Source organism: Engraulis encrasicolus, chromosome 17, assembly GCF_034702125.1.
Source record: "Engraulis encrasicolus isolate BLACKSEA-1 chromosome 17, IST_EnEncr_1.0, whole genome shotgun sequence".
NCBI lineage: Eukaryota > Metazoa > Chordata > Actinopteri > Clupeiformes > Engraulidae > Engraulis > Engraulis encrasicolus.
Window position 1 is genome coordinate 734,113 of NC_085873.1, and position 20,000 is coordinate 754,112.

General features: G+C 43.7%; 2 protein-coding genes across 3 annotated transcripts in view; both read right to left on the reverse strand.

Moving 5' to 3' along the window:
* Positions 1-549, reverse strand: part of LOC134467674 (alpha-N-acetylgalactosaminide alpha-2,6-sialyltransferase 2-like) — a 14,270-nt gene extending 13,721 nt beyond the window's left edge. Inside the window, exon 1 of the mRNA XM_063221525.1 lies at positions 211-549. Within this exon, the coding sequence (XP_063077595.1) occupies positions 211-449 (239 nt within the window). The 5' untranslated portion in view covers positions 450-549. The remainder of the gene's footprint in view (positions 1-210) is intronic.
* Positions 550-8,186: 7,637 nt separating this feature from the next.
* si:ch73-366l1.5 (FILIA-N KH-like domain-containing protein) overlaps positions 8,187-20,000 on the reverse strand; it is a 43,058-nt gene continuing 31,244 nt past the window's right edge. Inside the window, exon 7 of one of the 2 annotated variants that reach the window (XM_063221514.1) lies at positions 8,187-10,015. In XM_063221514.1, the coding sequence (XP_063077584.1) occupies positions 9,901-10,015 (115 nt within the window). In that variant the 3' untranslated portion in view covers positions 8,187-9,900. Of the gene's footprint in view, positions 10,016-12,940; positions 14,878-20,000 lie in introns of those variants that run through there. The other variant, XM_063221516.1, reaches the window with a different exon arrangement.

Sequence of the window (20,000 nt, forward strand, 5' to 3'; positions counted from 1 at the left end):
AGCCGCTCAAAATCCCTCACATTAGGCTATAATACTTGATAGACGTGTGTTTGCCATCAAAGACAATTTGCTTGTTAGTTTGTGAGCAGTGTGTGTCTGATCAATAAGGTTACCTTACCAGAGTGAAGTAGTAGCAGGTTACACCAATAACAGCCGCAGCAGTTACTACCAGCAGCAGAAAAAGCAGATTGCATGATTGGCGCATCTTACCTGGCCAAAGCGAGCAGTTGCGCACCAGTTGTGACGCCACTGCCAAACTGTTTGAAGAGTAACGAAGTCAGTCCGAGACTGGCCACAGCCAACCCAGCCAAGTACATCCACACCCTGCGATTCATGCTCATCGGTGGCACGGCACGGCGGCTGCACCTGCATGCTCGCGAGGCGCGACGCACTTGAGATTCCAAACAAAGTCCAAGAGTCCGAGACGAGTCACTAGTGTTTCCAAACATCCTCACACGCGCGCTCGATCAAGGCCTGACAAGGAATTGATTTGATTCGACCCGCCTCGAGACCAGAAAGGACCACCATCGGTCATCAACCAGCACGTTATCGTCCAGAGACGAGTGAATAATATATCCTCTCCTCTCGATGTAACAACTTCAGGAAATGAAACTAGGCGACACGACTGAGTCGACATGACAACATGCACTTGCACATCAGTAAAAGCCACAGGGATTTCACCACAGGAAGACAACGCAGCTGCTTCTCTCTGTGTGACTGGTAGCCCATTCAAAAACAGAAATAGGCGATATGACACTTGTATGAATCTTTTTGGCACATATGAAGTGTCTCTGCAAAAATGGTGTGCTATCCACCATTGACTTTTGCAGTTTATTATAGGAAATGATCGAATCTATGTGTGAATTCTTGTCATTCAAATATTTTGAGAACATACATTTTAAAACCAACATAAAATGCATTTAGCAATGCAATGGAATGGAATTCCCAATACAAAAATTGTGTTTCCTCAAAATGTTCCACAATGGATTTAGGCTTCATCATTTTGCAATGAAATTCTTCATAGGCCTATGTAGAGGTGACCCACACAAGCACAGCAAATCCCATATGCCCTATAATATCTAGAAAAAATGTGCTGTTGAACAACCAGACTTGCAACATTTAAGTGTTCTTGGTGTATATTTGGCTTTACTCGTGGCTTTACTCGTGTATAATGATTTCTATTTATTCATTTTGTTGGTTGATTGATTGACCAATTGATTGATTCATTGATTCATTGATTCATTGATTCATTCATTAATTCATTCATTTGTGGACCATTAGGATTTAATGTCTGTGGATTTTTGGTCAGAAAAAAACAGACTCAACCTTTGTCCTAGACTTTGGCTAGGGATGGGAACAATATTTCTCTTCAACTGAACTTGAGATAAGGTCACTTTTATTGTAGCATAGGCCTATGGTAGGTGTCTTATAGCCTACAAATCTCTTGTGAAGCCAGCTAAGGGGAGCAATCTCCTGTAACACTACTCCTCAACTACTGTAGGCCTACAACTCATTTCAACCTTTAAAGGGACACTGTGTGAGATTTTTAGTTGTTTATTTCGAAAATGTATGCCTCTCTTTCATTAATGTTACCTTTTTCATGAATACTTACCACCACCATAAAATCCTAAGTGTTATTCATTATGACTGAAAAAATGCACTTTTCATACATGAAAAGGGGGATCTTCTCCATGGTCCGCCATTTTGAATTTCCAAAAATAGCCATTTTTAGCGGCAAAAAGTACTGTACTTGGACCATACTAGAAAATATTTGTTTATTACTTAGTACACTTTCATGTAAATAAGTTGCAGTAGGCCTACCTTTTTTTGACCATTTCCTGCACAGTGTACCTTTAAGTCAGTATCTCTGAAATGACGGAAGAGCCAAACAGCAAAACTTCAGGTGCTGTTCATGACATTGCAGGTGAGAATTTTAAAATAACTTTTTTAATATTCAATGCTTAATATTTTAATATTTCATATAATCTCAATCATACTCTCATCTATTTTTATTTCTTTGGACAGACATGCGCGCACGACACACACACTTTTTCTGAGCTCTGTGTAGTAGGCCTTTTATTCAATTAGGCAGCACTTAAACTGTATGCCTCATGGTCTGTGCTGTTATTGTCTTTTTATTGCCTAGTTTCACAACAGTCCCTATCTGGACTGATATTATAAATTCTTACGTTAATAATTATTTACTCAGCCTATTCTGTCTGCCATGTAATCTTAATTAGTTAAATTTGACTTTTTGTGACTGACAGAAAAGAAGAATGGAATAGAATACTTGTTGCACGTTGTGGTGTAGTCTACACACTTGAGGCTGACTGGCAGGAAATGTAATTTTGTTCATTTCCTGTGGACAGAGGAAGACAAGGCTTCTTCATAACATCTGTGTTTACTTTATTTAATTAGTTTAGTTTGTGTATTTATTGCCCCCTTGGGGAATGGTTGATTCATTTAGGTTTGCTTTATATTTTAACCCTGGCCATACAAAGATGCATGCAAGGCGATTGGTTGATTAGTTTCCGTAATGGGGAACACATACGCGTTCTTAAGCAAGCGCGCACACATACGCACGCACGCACACACACCACTGTCAGATTCGCCTTACAGCCACATATGGTGTGCTTAGTTCTGTGGTGTTACAGTTTTTCTCGATTGCCTACACACAATTTTCGGAATCGGTCTTCGAATTCTCAAAACTCTACACACAAATCTCCAAACCTCACACACAACGGGCCAAACTCTTTCCTACCTCTGAAAAATGCACGTCTTGTCTCAAAACAATGTACTCTCTTCTAAAAACCTCATTTTGTCGTCAAATGACACACACAGACAGTCACTACAATACACATTTGCAGACCCATTAAAACACTGTTGGGCACAGGGTAAAACTAATTTATCCCTGTAACTTGGGCTTTTTTTGTTCTGGATTGCATGGATACTGTGACACAAGTTGGAAAAACTTAATTCTCACAACACACAAACAGAAACAGAAAGATTTTTATTTCTTTTTCACAAAAACAACACAAAGATAAACCCCACTGCCTATTTGGCAGTACAAAAAACCTATTACTGTATGTATAGCCTATTGCTATGAAAAAAAAAAAAAAAACACACACACACACACACTCACATCTACTCTGCTTCATCCTGCCTTCTATTGTGGTCTGGCCACAGGACCTCATCCACATCACATGCAATCGTTTCCCTGGCCAGGCAGCGAGGGAAATGCCGTCTTGCATGGCGCATCCACCCAGAGAAGGCATCAACAGCAATATCGCCACATGCCTCCTCCATTGCTTGTAGAAGGGGGATGCGTGTTTGAGGACGTCTGTCATAGACCTTCCACCTCCAGGTGGAAAAGAATTCCTCAATGGGATTGATGAACGGGGAATATGGAGGGAGGTGCACGACAACTAATAGTGGGTGGTTAGTGAACCAGTTTTGGACCAGAGCAGCCCTGTGGAAACTCACATTGTCCCAAATGACAACATATCTGGGCTGCTCTGGACCATCTGCCTGATTGGGTGCAATGAGTATATTGTACAGAGTGTCCAGAAATGTTAGGAGGAGTGCAGTATTAGGTAATACACTCTTATGTGAACCATTGAACACTAATATGCACAAGGTAAAACTCTTTACTCAACTTGAAACACAGTAGAAACTTATTTTCTTCAGTGTTCTACTTACTAAAGAGGGTATTTTTCTGTAGTAAAATACTGAAATATTGTTTTTAGACTCGGAGTACACAGATGTGTATATATTTTACATATTTTTCCGACATTTAAAAAATTGCACTAATTTATTGTAAAATATTGGGTAACCACATGAAAGTGATGTCTTGTATAACATATTTTTGAGTTCAAAAACTAAACAAATCTGTTTTCTCCTTGCATCCACTAATTTTTCATCAATATGACATGCAATGTGTGTCCTTATGGGGTGATGATTTCAGATTGTAAACCGGTATGAAGAGAGTTTGCCCATGTGATGAGGAAGTGAACTTAGTATGGCAGTTGATTGTAGTGTTGTGAATGACAGTGTGTTCCATGAGAAACCCAGTGTTTTTCTTTATGAAAATTGAGTGTAATCCAGAGAATTGTGTGTAATGGTGTGAAAAGAGTGTGTTTTAAAACTGGAATTTGAGTGTTAAGTAGGAATTGTGTTTAGTGTTCAGTGACATTGGTTAGGGGAGTTGGGAAATGGGTGAGATGTTCCGAGAATTGTGTGTGAAGTACCAGAACTTGTGTGGAGGCAATCGAGAAAAACTGTAAATACAGTACACAGTGTATAATGAACACCCAACAACCAATCATCGCAACAACAACCTCCCTTGGAAAGACAGTGTATCTACTAGCTATGGCCAGTCCCTGTCTACTTAGGGAGGGTATTGCTATACAGTGCATAATATACCCTGTGCCAGAGCCATCTATATTGAGAGTTACGTCACTCCCATAGACCTCACTGGTCCAATCTTTCCACAGCAATGGCGGCTCTCATGGAGCCTCACGGAGCGTTTTACATGTAAATCACCATTGACTTTAGTTCCAATAGAAGAAGTTACTTAGTTCTAGGAGGTGACACACAGAAAATGTGGTAAAGGTAAATGTAACTCGTTTGTACTTAATCTTTGTTTGGTTTGCAATGTTTCTGTGTTAGTCTCCAGTGTAGATAAAGTTGCTGTTCAGAAATATTTTAATCTACATGAATTACACCACCAATGGACTTCCTGGACCCCGGTTGACACAACCAAAAATACTGGATAAGAGCAAGATAACGCAAAACACGCCCACTCAATGCAAAAGCGTGTGCTCAAGTTGGGTCTCCTAAAGGGGCGTTGTCCCCTCCTTCTTCTTCTCTTTTTGAGGTGTTTGCACTAGACGTGCGCTACCGCCATCTACAGCGCTTAGGGGACTTCATTCATTCTCAACCTCAGGATCGTCTCCTAACCGAAGGTCTCCTAAAGGGGCGTTCACTCGACATAAAGTGGATACCGGAAAAGAAACAAAATGACGCTTCTTGTTAGATCCACCTTCTTTGACACAACTCTCCTCTTAGACAGCTCTGTCCTGTGCACTGTAGGCAGGGCTGCTGACAGATTTGGTTGGGCCAGATGCAAAGTCATCTGAAAGGGCCCTCATGCCCCCCACCCCCGGTGGACTGCTCTGATTGTAGGGGAGATTTACATCAATACCCACATGAACATTGTGTGGAAGCATACACTGTATGTTGTATCACTATGCTGTCTAGCAGGTTTGCAGTGCAGGTTTGCAGTGATAAACATGGAGTGCGTTCCAATATGTGATCTTGCGTCCTCCACTTGTGCTTGTGGCCTCGTACTAGGAAGTAACACGTCGTGATGACATCACTAACAACAGCATTATATTTCAATATCTCGCAAAAGCTCACATTTTCTAATTTTCAAACAGGATGGTAAATGAAGAATAGTCCCCCAAAAATTGTTGTGGCTTGGCTGACAGCAGGGAAACTTAATTGTTTTCTCCACGGAGGTGGGGCATTAGCAAAATGTGAAGCCACAAGACCGAGTGGAGGACGCAAGGTTGCATATTGGAATGCACACGCACTCTATGATAGTGTGTTTATCACCCTCAACTTGCACTGCAAACCTACCAGGCAACATAGTCACTACTTCCCCTAGAGCCACACCATTGTGTGTCACTTAATGTTCTTGAAATGTAACTGCATGTGACTACTGTGTCACTGTGTGTGACTGTCTACTGTATACTGTATGTCACAGTGTTCACACTTCACAAATTATACCATCAAGTCCAGATGCTTCCAAGCAAACTATTTGAATGAAAAAAAAACCCACCTGGATAAGTACTAATGTTTATAGCCATATCTTCTGAATGGCTACCTACTAGTCTGTCATTGCGGACATTTGTCTTTATGAAAATAATAGACTCACCAAAAGCTGGTTGCTGCTGTTGCTATAACATCTGTTATGCTATTTTTTTGCTTCAATCTCGCATTGTCACACTTAACTTTTGAAAATTGATGACAGTAAAATTCCCAAGTCCTTTCATATGTCCAGGAAGGGTGGGGGTGGGGGTTTGGGGGTAAAATAATATTTTTATCATTTGGGAGTTGATCTTGCCTGCATGGGAGTCAGTGTGTTAAACCCTATTCCGACGGGACTAGTTTTATGTATGTATATGTATTGTATGTGAATGTCTGAGGATGTGTGAAAATGCTGTCTATATGTGTAGCAAATGAGATGTGTACCACAAGATCTAACCTGATGGAACTGAACAGTTTGATGTGAAAACAAATATCCCTATAGGACAATAAAGAATCTAATCTAATCTAATCTTATCTAATCTTGTTACAAACCAGTGCCACCTATTGCAAATCACTTGGTTTTACATGTCCAATTCAACCAGGTGATTGCCTGGTTAAACTATCACCTTGTTGAACTGGACAGGTAAAACAAGGTCATTCGGAATATGTGGCACTGGATTGTAACTAATGAATTCATTGCTCATCACTGCCAATAAGTCATCATGTGTCATTGTGATTGTCAGCCTATTGTATTGTATTCAGCTCAGCGTGCGCATTGAACTTTATGATCCTATGGCACCATCTACAGGCCACCCCTCGCACTGCAGGAGGAGGGCTGAGCACAGGTGGCCTATTCAGAGAAGGACATTCTCTGGCCTATAAGATAATAAAGTAGAATGAGAATGCTCAGAAATGGAAGTTGCTTGTGATCGCCAACTAATTGCAGTGCCACCACAGACAAGTGAAAAATGAACAGGTTTCAATGGAGCTGTACCTGAACTCAGTAGTTCTATTATAGCCATACACTGTACAGTAGAATTCCACCGGGTGTAGATGTTGTGGCATCAGTGACCCCATAGCCTTGGCTTCTAGTTGTATATAATTATTAATATTCAATTCGAAACTAGTCCTAAAAATAACTCGTTTGAGTATTTTTCTAAGATTTGTTTTGCGCCACTAGATTATTATACTGAGTCAGCAAGCTGAATTTATGAGGCCAAATCTATATACATTAGAGGGATGCTAGCCAGTACAGGTCAAAATCCTGGTGGAAAAACGAAACGCCCAATAAACGTGACAATACAGCCTCTTACTATTAAATACCAACAGGATGTTTTTATTTATTTATGAGGTTTATGACCGGAAATTGGAGTTGAACATATTTTAGGATATAGCCCTTTTGACTCCCATTCATTTTCACTTGCAAGCATTCGCCAACTAGGCAGAAGTGCAAGTTTATTGGCTACAATGGGCACCAATTAGAGTGAGCTGTAGTGAAATGTAAGAGAGGAGAGAGAGAATGAGGACTGGCAGCTGACTGCTTTGACTGGGCCCAGGACAAAGTCATCCGAAAGGACCCCCCTGCCCAATAGATACAATGTAATGAGGGCCCAATTCTGTGCCTCCTCACTCCCTGGTCCCGGGACAACTGTCTGCTTTGTCCCCCCTTGTCGGCACCCCTGCGGGCAGCAATAAAAGCTGAGAGGGGGGGCTGGGCGGTGGCTTGCAAACAGAGAACTTCAACAATTCAGGGAGATGGAGATATTCCTGGTGCTAAACAAATAAGACAGGGGGCAGGGGAGCCATTTGAGTAGCGTCTTTATTAATAATACCGTTCATACGGTCAACAGTCTCAAAAAAGAGTTTATTCAAATATAAAGTCATCACCTGCTATATTAAGGTTTAATGCAAAATCTCACGAGGTTTCAAACAAGGTGAGTGCACCTGCACTAAGTTAAACATCATCGCTACATTTGGTCCCGGAAGGAGGAGGGGGGGTGTAAGCGCGCGCGCGCACACACACACACACACACACACACACACACACACACACACACACACACACACACACACACACACACACACACACGCACACACACGTACACACAAACACAAACACACGCACACGTGTACGCACACATACGCACGCACGCACACACACTCATTCTGGCTGTAGCTATGGCCATCATGGCATGTCCTCAATAAAGAATGAAGAGGTGTATATCACATAGCACACCTACCACCACAAGGGTGTGTGTCTGTCTGTCTGTGTGTGTGTGTGTGTGTGTGTGTGTGTGTGTGTGTGTGTGTGTGTGTGTGTGTGTGTCTGTCTGTCTGTCTGTCTGTCTGTCTGTCTGTCTGTCTGTGTGTCTGTGTGTGTGTGTGTGTGTGTGTGTGTGTGTGTGTGTGTGTGTGTGTGTGTGTGTGTGTGTGTACCCGTCTTGCACAGTGCATGTCTGTGAGGGCACTACATAAAAACACACATCCCAAAAAAGCCTAAATGTGTGTATAGTTTTGTGCTTTGGCAAATTGCTTACAAATGTAGGATAAAATGTGTTGATGGGCTGGGGGAAATCCAGACACAAGTGTGACACAAGATTTCACATGACGAGAAAACGGTCGAGTACAACCCTCTGATTTCAATACATTCCACACAGTGTAGAGTTGAAGTAGTACACAGAATATGTACAGTATGTATAGTGGAATTAAGCCAAGTGTATTCTTTGATGTAAACTTTACGCAATTATTTGACTTCAACACTTTAGAATTCAAAGTGAAGAGTTGAGTTGAAAAGGGCGTAGAATTAAATCAATAGGTAATGCAGTTGAATAACACACAACTGAAAACTGTGTCGTGGTGATAAAGTTCAATTTGAACAAGTTAAGAAGGCGATGGAGCTGAAATGCACCATGTATAAGCATGGAATTCAATTCTTCTGAATCGAGGAGTTGAGATCTGTAGAGGGAAGCGGAAAGGCTTTGAAAATGAACATTAGATACTGTAACTATGATGAAGTGATGGCAACATCTAGAAAGTGGAGTTTACACAGAAGTTCTACACAGCATCAAGTTGAACCCGTGAACCGTGTTGAGTCTAGCATTTTGGTCTTTCTTTTTGCTGTAAATTAAAGCTGATTTAGCGTTGAGAAGTAGAATGGTTTAAGTAGTGGAGTAGAGAAGGATTGAGGTCTAGGGTGAGTAGAATTGTTAGAGTTTGAGTAGTGTGGGGGTGTAGAAGTGTGTAGAATTTGAACAGAGCTTAACTATAGCTATTAGCGAGCATATAGAGCTGGGTTCAAGAGTTCAAATAGAGTTTGAAAGAGTTGTTGTCAAGTGTTTAGAGCTGGAGTAGAGTTGTTGTCTAGACTGCGTAGAGTTGGAATAGAGTTGTTGTCTGGAGTGCGTAGAATCTGAGTGGAGTCGTAGAGCTGGAGTAGAGCTGTTGTCTGGAGTGTGTAAAGTTGGAGTAGAGGTGAAGTCTAGTGTGTAGAGTTGTTGTCTAGAGTGCGTAGAATCGAAGTGGAGTTGTAGAGCTGTTGTCTACAGCAGTGTTTCTCAACCTTTTTTTAGGCGAGGCACCCTTTCAATTCATGAAAAATTTCAAGGCACCCCAAACCAACAAGTCGTAACATGGCATCGCACCCGATACTACACAAGCTTAGAAAAGTAACACATTTGGAGACGTCACAAGACCTACGTTTGAAGTTGCAGCTGACTGGGGCGACGTATATTTACTTTCTTGTGCGTAAATGGCAGATGAAAGATTCCACGGACTAGCATTGATTTATCAATTTAGACAAATATGTATTATATTACATCATTTATTTATCAGCCACTTTCCCCGGCACCCCTGTTGAGAAACACTGGTGTAGAGTTGGAGTAGAGTTGTTGTCTAGAATGCGTAGAGTTGGAGTAGAGCTGTTGTCTACAGTGTGTAGAATTGAGAGTAGAGGTGAAGTTTGGAATGTGTAGACTTGGAGTAGAGTTGTTGTCTAGAGTGCGTAGAATCGGAGTGGAGTTGTAGAGCTGTTGTCTACATGTGTGTAGAGTTGAGAACAGAAGTGACGTCTACAGTGTGTAGAGTAGTTGTCTAGAGTGCGTAGAGTTTGAGCTGCTCCTCCACGTCTCCCTCGGTGACCTCTCCAAACATCTCCTGGTTCTCCCTCAGCAGCTGGAAGATGGCCGCCAACTGCTCCTGCTGCACCCTGAAATATGCACAGACACACACATGCACAAGCACACAGGGTTAGTTTCACACGCACATGCCCACACAGGGTTAGTTTAACACACACACGTGCACACACACACACACACACACACTTAATTTAACACACCGACACACACAGATACAGATAACGACACACACACACAGTACAACACAGTCAGTTTAGGACAACCCACAGACACCGACTGTCTCTCTCTCACACACACACACACACACACACACACACACACACACACACACACACACACACACACACACACACACACACACACACACACACACACACACACACATGAAACATTCCCCTTCACGCAGGTCCACAGGTGAGTGGAACAGAATGGAGCAGCGAGTCTGAAGCCAGGACTGGAACGATGGCCTTTATACTTACTGAACGGGATGTGGCCTGTGTGGACATGAGCAAGACAGGTCAGCCTGATCATGACCCTTCACTTAAAGGTGCACCGTGTAAGATTGTGGCCAGAGAAACTGTGCTGCCTATTGTCAAGTTTGATCTTTTCATGAATATTAATAAATAATAGAGATGCACCGGATCCTGATTTTTAGGATCCTGCCAGATACCGGATCCACTGCTTAAGATCCTGCCCGATCCGGAACCGGATACCGGATCCTACAAGAGGGTTGAAACATATAGTCTACTCGCACACGTGGGCCCTTTTTAATACGTTGGCTCAAACTATTTTTTTAGACTCATTGGCTTATTGCCACACTGCCTGCAACGGCCGGTTCCAAAGGGCTTTCACTCCATGTAGTGATTGGGGTTGTGAAAGACTGACTGAAAAGCCTAGGGTAGAGATGCACCAGACCCTTATTTTTTGGTAACATGCTGGATACCGGATCCACTGCTTAAAATCCTGCCGGACCCAGATCCTGTGAAAAAACCCTATTATCCTGCCGGATCCGGAACCGGAACCGGAACCGGATCCGGTGCATCTCTAATAAATAATAAACCAATATTCACTGACCACAGGACGGTAAGTTTTGCAGCTAAAAATGCCTATTTCTGGAAATTCAAAATGACTGACCATGGAGAAGATCCCCCTTTTCATGCATGTGAAATGCAATTTTCCCTGCATTTTTCATGTGTATAATATTAATGATACTGTATAGACTGTATAGGCTACTGTATGAGGACTAGAGTTGCTTAAGCTTGATAAATCAGTGTACCAAGACAAAGGCTAGAGGTCGCATCTGTGAAACCACACAGGGCTGGACTGGTAATCTGGCATCCCAGTGGGCCGACAGTCCTCAGTGGTCAATGATATTGGATATGTTTGTATTTTCTTGGAGACTGACCCACAATTTCAGCCTGATCTCCAAAAATTCCGTGCTCCTGGACACGGATGTTAAGGACACGAAATCCGTGTCCAGGAGCACGGATTTTGCCAAAATTCCGTGCTCCTGGACACGGAATTGTTTTCCGTGCTCCTGGACACGGAATTGTTTTCCGTGATGGGCACACGGAAGTGCTTTCTATAGGCTATTACCACAGCACTGTATCGTAAGAAAATACATACCAAATGCTAATCCTAAACAAAATAATGCTATAGCAATTTAAGTTGTGCCCTGACCAAAACATTCCCTAACCTTAACCTGTCATTAAAGACATATTTTTGAGAAATACCTTTTCCAGTTGGTTGCTAGGCTATCAAACTCATATAATGAATGAAAGAAAACTAGCTGTGCCCAGACCAAAACAATCCCTAACCCTAACCTGTCAGTAAGAAATGTTTTTTTTTTTTAGACAAAATATTTGAAATTAGAAAAATCCTGAGAAAACACAAGACTGTGGAAATAGCCTTTAGAAAGCACTTCAAACAATTCCGTGTCCAGGAGCACGGAAAACAATTCCGTGTCCAGGAGCACGGAATTTTGGCAAAATCCGTGCTCCTGGACACGGATTTTGTGTCCTAAACATCCGTGTCCAGGAGCACGGAATTTTTGGAGATCATGTTGCACAATTTACAGCGCAAAAATGCTCAGGGCCATTTTTTGGGCCCAGTCCAGTCTTGAGTCAGGGTGTGCATTCCAATATGCAGACTCCCGTCCTCCACTTGTTCTTGTGGCCTCAACCCGCCCCCTGGCCCCGCCTCAAAGGAGAAAACAATAAAGTTTCCCAGCTGTCAGCCAAGCCACAACAACTTTTGGGTGACTGTTTTTCATTCTCCCTCCAGTTTGCAAATGAGAAAATGACTTTACAATTGAGCTTTTGTAAGATATTTAAATACAATGCCGTTATCAGTGATGTCATCACAACGTATTATTTCCTGGTATGAGGCCACAAGTGGAGGACCCAAGTCTGCATATTGGAATGCACCCACAGTTCTTCACTCCAGCTATAAAGATGATGTGCAATGAAAACATCGGGCACATCTCATTATCCAACCTCCAAGTCCTCGCCTTGCACTTGTGGACTGGTGCTTTGCTGGCGCCACGCCTCTTAGAAGAAAATAGTCAGGTCAGGCAACACAACTTTTGGGAGACTTTTCCTCATTCATTTTGCAAGATACTGAATGAAACAATATCTATCGTCAATGCAGTCTTGCCTCACATGGCGAGGTCACAAAACAAGGAGAGGACGGGAGGTTAGACATTAAAATGGACCCATGGAGTCGGAAAGGGAAGTGAAAGCCTCATTTCTGGCCAAGTTGTGGCTTACGTTATGGTGTAGCAATGTTTATGATGAGAGATGGGCTCCACAGGAGAACAGAAGGGTGCTGTGTAGGTTGTGACATGAGGGATGAAGACACAGAGATTGTTTATATACCATAGTTGTACACTGTAGTTCAAAACAGGAGATGTGAAGACAGGGAGATGGGCCGTACAGTACTACGTACTGTATATGTCAGTATCAGGCCACATACAGACAAACACAGGGGATCTCAGACAAGTTTCTCAACTGGCTTTTATTTATTTCCAGTAGATTCCCAAAAAAACCTGCCAAATGTGACCAACAGGCAGAACTGAACACGACTGAAACTCTACAAAGAAAACAATATTATTTATCATACATATCGCTCATTATTAAGCTCTGTGAGAGAGGTCTGTGTTCATGTTAGCTGTGTGTGTATTGCAATATCAGCTTGTGCCAATAAGTGACATTTCATTTAAAGGAGAGTCAACACAATAACGTGTGTGTGTGTGTGTGTGTGTGTGTGTGTGTGTGTGTGTGTGTGTGTGTGTGTGTGTGTGTGTGTGTGTGTGTGTGTGTGTGTGTGTGTGTGTGTGTGTGTGTGTGTGTGTGTGTTTGTTAGTCTAATGAATCGCTGCATAATTGTAAGAGGAAGCTTCAGTGTGTGTGTGTGTGTGTGTGTATATATGAATGAGCATATCAATATGCATTTGTGTGCACAGAGTTAAACACTATTTTAACCCCATATTCTAAATCTACATAAGGTGCCCTTTCTAGATAAATGCTAGCCTGCCACACCCAGGCCACAACCGGGCCACATCAGGGCCAACGTGAGTTTCCTCCAGCCTTCATTTGTCTGACCCACCAAAGTGCGCGTGCCCAGGAATATACTGTGAGGTGGTAGAATATGACACTATGGTGATTGCTCTGCGTTGCTAGGATACAACAGTCAGGTGATGTTGCGGCTTGCTAGGATATGACAGGCCAGTGATGCTGTAGGTTGCTAGGATACAGCAAGTTGATGATGTCGTGGGCCGCTAGGGCTCTGGGTTGCTAGGATACGACAATCTGGTGATGTCACAGGTTGCTTGGCTACAGCAAGTGGGTGATGATGCGAGTTGCTCGGATAAGACAAGTTCACAAAGTCTGGAGGTATTTCTTTTAAGCTAACAGGGGCTGACGCTGTGGCCATCACCATGGTCTCCGTTGCCTAGTTACGGCATCTTTTTGGAGGCAGGCCAGCCAATGGCAAAAGCGGCCTTCGTTGGGACACCTTTTTCGTTACTGTGGTTACGTCTATACGTCTACGACTACAACTAAGGACTTCATTTTTAATACCGAAAAAGAAAAAATATATAAAATAAAACATTCCACGAGAAAACACAGACACGAGGCAGAGAGCTCCGTGGAGAGTCTCCAGTCCTCACCATAGTCTACAGCGACCTGCCATGAGACACCCTGTGGCTGTGTGTGTGTGTATGTGTGTGTGTGTGTGTGTGTGTGTGTGTGTGTGTGTGTGTGTGTGTGTGTGTGTGTGTGTGTGTGTCTATATGCTGCATGTGTGTCAGCTGTGCAATCAGCTCCAACTTAACTCTCTCACAAACTCTCAGTAAGTGGAAATCATTTTGAAAACATATAGTCCCAACCATTCACACGCGTACACACACACACACGTGTACACACACACACACTCAGCTGGGTGTCGGGCAGGTCGTGGGTTGTTGGGGTTTTGGTAAAGCTTTGCTATTCACAGGCAGACAGACACAGCAGGCCTTCACAAGCTCTCTGTCCATGGGTGGGGGTGGTGGAGAGAAACGTGTGTGTGTGTGTGTGTGTGTGTGTGTGTGTGTGTGTGTGTGTGTGTGTGTGTGTGTGTGTGTGTGTGTGTGTGTGTGTGTGTGTGTGTGTGTGTGTGTGTGTGTCTCCACATCTACATCCCATGATAGAGTACACAGGTAGGGAAGACATCAGCTGTGCTGTTCTGTTGCAGAGGGTTGAGAGGGTTGCAGAGGTGATCTCGGGTTGGGGAGCGGAGAGTCGGAAGGATGACGGAGGGAGGGATGGACAGGGGTGTGGAGGAGTGGAAGAGGTGGAGGAATGGAGAGATGATGAAGGGATGCAGAGGTGGAGAGGCGGAGAGATGGACAGAGGCTCAGGATCCCTGAAGCAGCTTCACTTCTCAGACACTCTCTCTGTGATCAAAAGAGACAAAAGGCCGAATTAGTCAACAGTAGACCAGATCAATCAATCAATCAATAACCAATAGACCAGATCAATCAATAATCAATCAAAACTCAATCTATACTCATCAAATCAGCAAAAAGTACTAAAATACACCAGTAAATACCAAAATACTAACTACACCAAATACCATACTAAACACAGCAAAAAAGCTCAATCAATATTCAATCCTCACTATTTATTAATCATTTGAGGCGGCCTTGATCTAATGGGTGAGGAACTGGTCTTGGAATTGGAATGGTTCCAGGTTCAAATCCCATACTTAAGCAAGGCACCTAATCTCACATTTCTCCTGAGACTGTAACCAATCCCCTGTACCTAAACAACAGCAAGTCTATTGATAAGCCCTGGCTAAATGTAATGTAATGTAATAATCTTACTTCAACTTTCGCATTCATCAATACTACTAATATCATCACCAATTATAAATCGGTGTAATTCAATACTGCTCAGAATCTAATACTATATAAACTATATAAACTATACTCAATAATCAATCCTCCATTCCTCATGAGTCATTCTAAGCACCTAACAGCCAACTCTAGTAGCCAGTAAAATTACACAAGACTACCAAGATGTCTGGCGTCAACATTGGTAATTAGTGATGTTACATTGTTATAGTTGTTATTATTATTACTATGATTAGTTCTAGTAGTGGTTATAAAGCGAGGGGGAAAGATAAAAGAAGAGAGCGCTCACCCAGGCGGTTAGTGGACGGAGGCGGCGGCGTCAGAGCTCAGGACATGCGCAGAAGACAAGTACACACACACGCTCACACACACACACACACACACGCTCGCACGATTCTCGCGGCGATGCCCATCACCAACACACACACACACACACACACACACACACCCTCTCCGAGTCTCACACCCACCAAAGGTTAGTACCCGTTAGTTCCCGCCACCAAGCAAACGAGCCCCCAAAAGGTTCCGAAAGGAAGACGAGTTAGAACCTATTAGAACCCTTTTCCCCGGAGGAGGGCCCTGTATTGTGTGTGTGCCATCGTGCTGGGAGAACCATGTGATAAGAATGTGGATATGCACACACGCACAGACACACACGCGCACGCACAGACACACACGCGCACGAACGTGCGCACACACACACAACGCACATATACACACATATACACACCATATACACAGTGCTATCACACACACACACACACACAAACCCCGACCAGCAGAGGGCGATGGGGAGTCAGTGTTGCAGAGCCCACGCTGTCAGAGTCCTGCAAATAGATACTCGAACACTTCACCTCTTAAGGCAACACGAACCCACACTCGTACTCCGTAAAGGACTGTGTGTGTGTGTGTGTGTGTGTGTGTGTGTGTGTGTGTGTGTGTGTGTGTGTGTGTGTGTGTGTGTGTGTGTGTGTGTGTGTGTGTGTGTGTGTGTGTGTGTCTGTTCTGTATGTCCAGGGTGTGATCAGAACATGGGAGTGAAATTTCACCTCTGTAACTCAGGAGCGGAACATATTTGCACAACATGGACCAAAATAAGTCAAAGAATCAATATGTTCCTGTCACCATGTGTGTGCAAGCACGTGTGTGGGCATGTGTGTGTTGGCCAAAGGTGAACATGTTTCTCAGTGTGTAATTTTGCAATACATACACACTACTCCTACAAAGACAAAAACCTATAGAGGGGCCCTACAGTGGCGCTAACTCAGTCACATTTCAGAAACACTCACTCGGTAGTTCAAATATGCCTGCATATATTCAGACATAAAAGACTTGACACTGGCCAGGGATCACTCATATTCCTGTGACACACCAAATGTTGTCATATTACTATATTACATGTATGCCGATGTGGGTCAACTGTAGGCCTAATACACATTTTAAATGACCTGGCGGGCCAAATAAAACAAGATAGCCCCGCGGTCCAGATTTGGCCCCCGGACCGCAGTTTGACCAGAGATTCTTCAAGTATAGAGATATGCCAACATAATAGGTTTCTATGGGCACCTAACGTGACCAGGTTCCGGTCTGCCTAAAGGGGCGTGTCATAATGCTCCTAGCATTGAATAGAACAGTCCTCAGGTCTGCCTTAAGGGGGATTTCCCCCCCAATAATAGAACTCGGAAACAATGGGCCAATGGAACCTCTCTCTCTCTACTCACTCTGGTTTGACAGCTGTAGCTATACAATTGATGAGAAGGAGACCGTTCATGAGGAGTATGACACAAGCGTTCATGAGGAGTATGAGGAAACTGCTATTATATGGCAGTTCAGAAGGAATGGGGCTCAACGGGGAAGTTTCAGAGACCTGAATGGATCCCACTTTGCTGCATTGATGAGACGTAGCATGCTCAGTGTTGCCAGATTGGGCGGTTTCCCACCCAATTGGGCTGCTTAGGATGGCCGTCTGCGGGTAAAAAACGGCATTCAGCAGGAAAAAACGCCCAATTTTTGGTCATAAAAATCAATAGAATTGGGCGGGATTTAATACTTCAAGGCAGGTTTTGAGCAGTTTTTGGGTTAGAAATCATCTGCCTCATCTGGCAACCCTGAGCACGCTTGTACTGGGTTACCATATTGAAACCCTTCGCATACATACTGTATGGACAGCGTAACCAGAGGCCATTGTGTTACTCCTCTCTGTCCCAGGAAGTACCAGCACTTCTAATGGGGTCATATGACATCATATCTTGTGGGGATTTATACCAACAATGGTGCCTGGCTACAAAGCTCTTAAAAGATACAGTATCATGCATGCATGTGCACACACGTGCATGAACGCACACACACACACACCGTACAGAGCTTTGAAAGACAGCTCCCATTCATTGCTACGTATAGCCTCAGGAAGAAAGACATGGCTCTCCTCCATTCACTCACACACACTCACACTCACACTCACACTCACACTCACACTCACACTCACACTCACACTCACACTCGGGATGGAAATAAGCACCCGTCCACCTGCCAATGACGGGTAAATTTCAGTGGTGACTGGTAAATTTTTCAACCCACCAGTCACTTTGACTGGTAAAAACAGTGAGTGACTGGTAGATTTTGAAATCTACCTGCCACCGAAACTGGTGGGGAAAAAACTTAAGTTCCATCCCTGAGGGTCACACACACACACACACACACACACGCGCGCGCATCATTCCATCTGTCAGTCCTTGTCTGTGTGGGTATGTGTGTGTGTGAGTATATGTGTGTGTAGGTGTGAGCATTCACATACTGTATATCTTTATGCCTGTTAAACTGCCAGAACAACATGTACACCACGCCCCCAGAGAAGAGACATGTTCACCTTTGGCCACGTTCTCAAACACACACACACATACACACACACACACACACACACACACACACACACACACACACACACACACACACACACACACACACACACACACACACACACACACATAGTGTGTTGTTGTTGCGATAGGTGCTGTTGACTTTGGGCAGCTACAGTAAGTAAGGTTAATGTTCCTAGACTGATGCAGACACCGCACAGTACTGAAATGACCTGTATCACTAACCTGTAGAACACACACACACACACACACACACACACACACACACACACACACACACACACACACACACACACACACACACACACACACACACACACACACACACACACACACACACACACACACACACACACACACACACACACACACACACACACACACACACACACACAACTGTGGTTCACACTCATGACCATACCTACCTTTGTGTGTGTGTGTGTGTGTGTGTGTGTGTGTGTGTGTGTGTGTGTGTGTGTGTGTGTGTGTGTGTGTGTGTGTGTGTGTGTGTGTGTGTGTGTAAACACCTCCTTCACCAGTGTCAGAAGGTTGTGTGGGTATAGAAGCCTTGCCACTGGTTGGGAAGGAAGTCTCTTTGGTGAAGGGTGAAGGAGAGGTACATTGAAGACACTTTTGGGTCATTCACAAATTTTAGAAGCACTAGGCTGGGGTTCGAATGGCGGTAGGGGTTCTCAGGGCGGATTGAGGGGGGTGGGGCTAGGATTAGGGTTAGGGTTTTTTTTTGGGGGGGGTGGGGGGTGGGTGGGTTTCGTGGGGTTGTCAGGATGAAGTAGTGGCTAACGGCAGGGAGTCGTTATTGGGATGGGTGGTGAAGGTAGGACAAAAGCGTCATGTTCGGGATGGCAGAGAACGCCTTGCCACAGGTCAGACAGTGGGCATGTTCGCGATGAAGCAGTGCTGTTTTTGCTAGGCAGTACGCATGCGAACTTCTAATGCAAATTCTAACCAGAATAAGCCTGTCACGATATACGATAAGTCAATAAATCGGACGATAACTTTTTACAAGAGCGATCACTTTTCTGCCCCCGATAAGTAACGATAAGTTATTTGCGTGATGTTTTGTTTTCCCTCTCTCCCTTTCTCTACCGTAGCCGTAAGACCACTGATGGCGCGTTATAGGCCAACGCAGCGCAATGACGCTTAAATGTTGGTGTAATTTTAAGTTTCAGTGCAGTTCTGGTTGGGAAAAAGTGCATTGATCTGGCTACTTGCGTCTTTGAAATAGAACGCTGGTGTTCCCACGCGTCGCTTATAAGCCTCGACAAAGAATCAGCGCTAGAGACTAGCGCAATATTCTTCCAGTCTCACTCAGTCAGCGCATCTGCAACGTTCCTCAGAGAGGGGAATGAACAGCTCCAACACGGAGGCAAATGTTCATTTTGAAACATGCGCAGCAACCCAATATCCACGACGAAGACGTGTTTGTGCAAACATGAAATAGTGGTGCCGTCGCGACAAACTTGCTCTGAGGCTGTTATTTTAAACCTCGCAGAGTTTTCACTAGTATTTCAATGCGCCTCCTACCCCGACGTTCGTTGTCTGTTCTGTGATTTTCGCTATATTTCTTGTTTATTTAGACCTAATAATATGAGTAGGCAGTCCGCAAGCAAATCATGAAGATATAGATTTGTGGATTTAAATCTGTCACACCAGGAGAATGTGAACGGTTGAGCGCGCTACAGGGGAAACAGAGGCATGGCGACTCATAACTCATAAGAATCAATGTATGGGCGTTCATAAAGGACTTTAAAGTGCGCAGAATTGCAA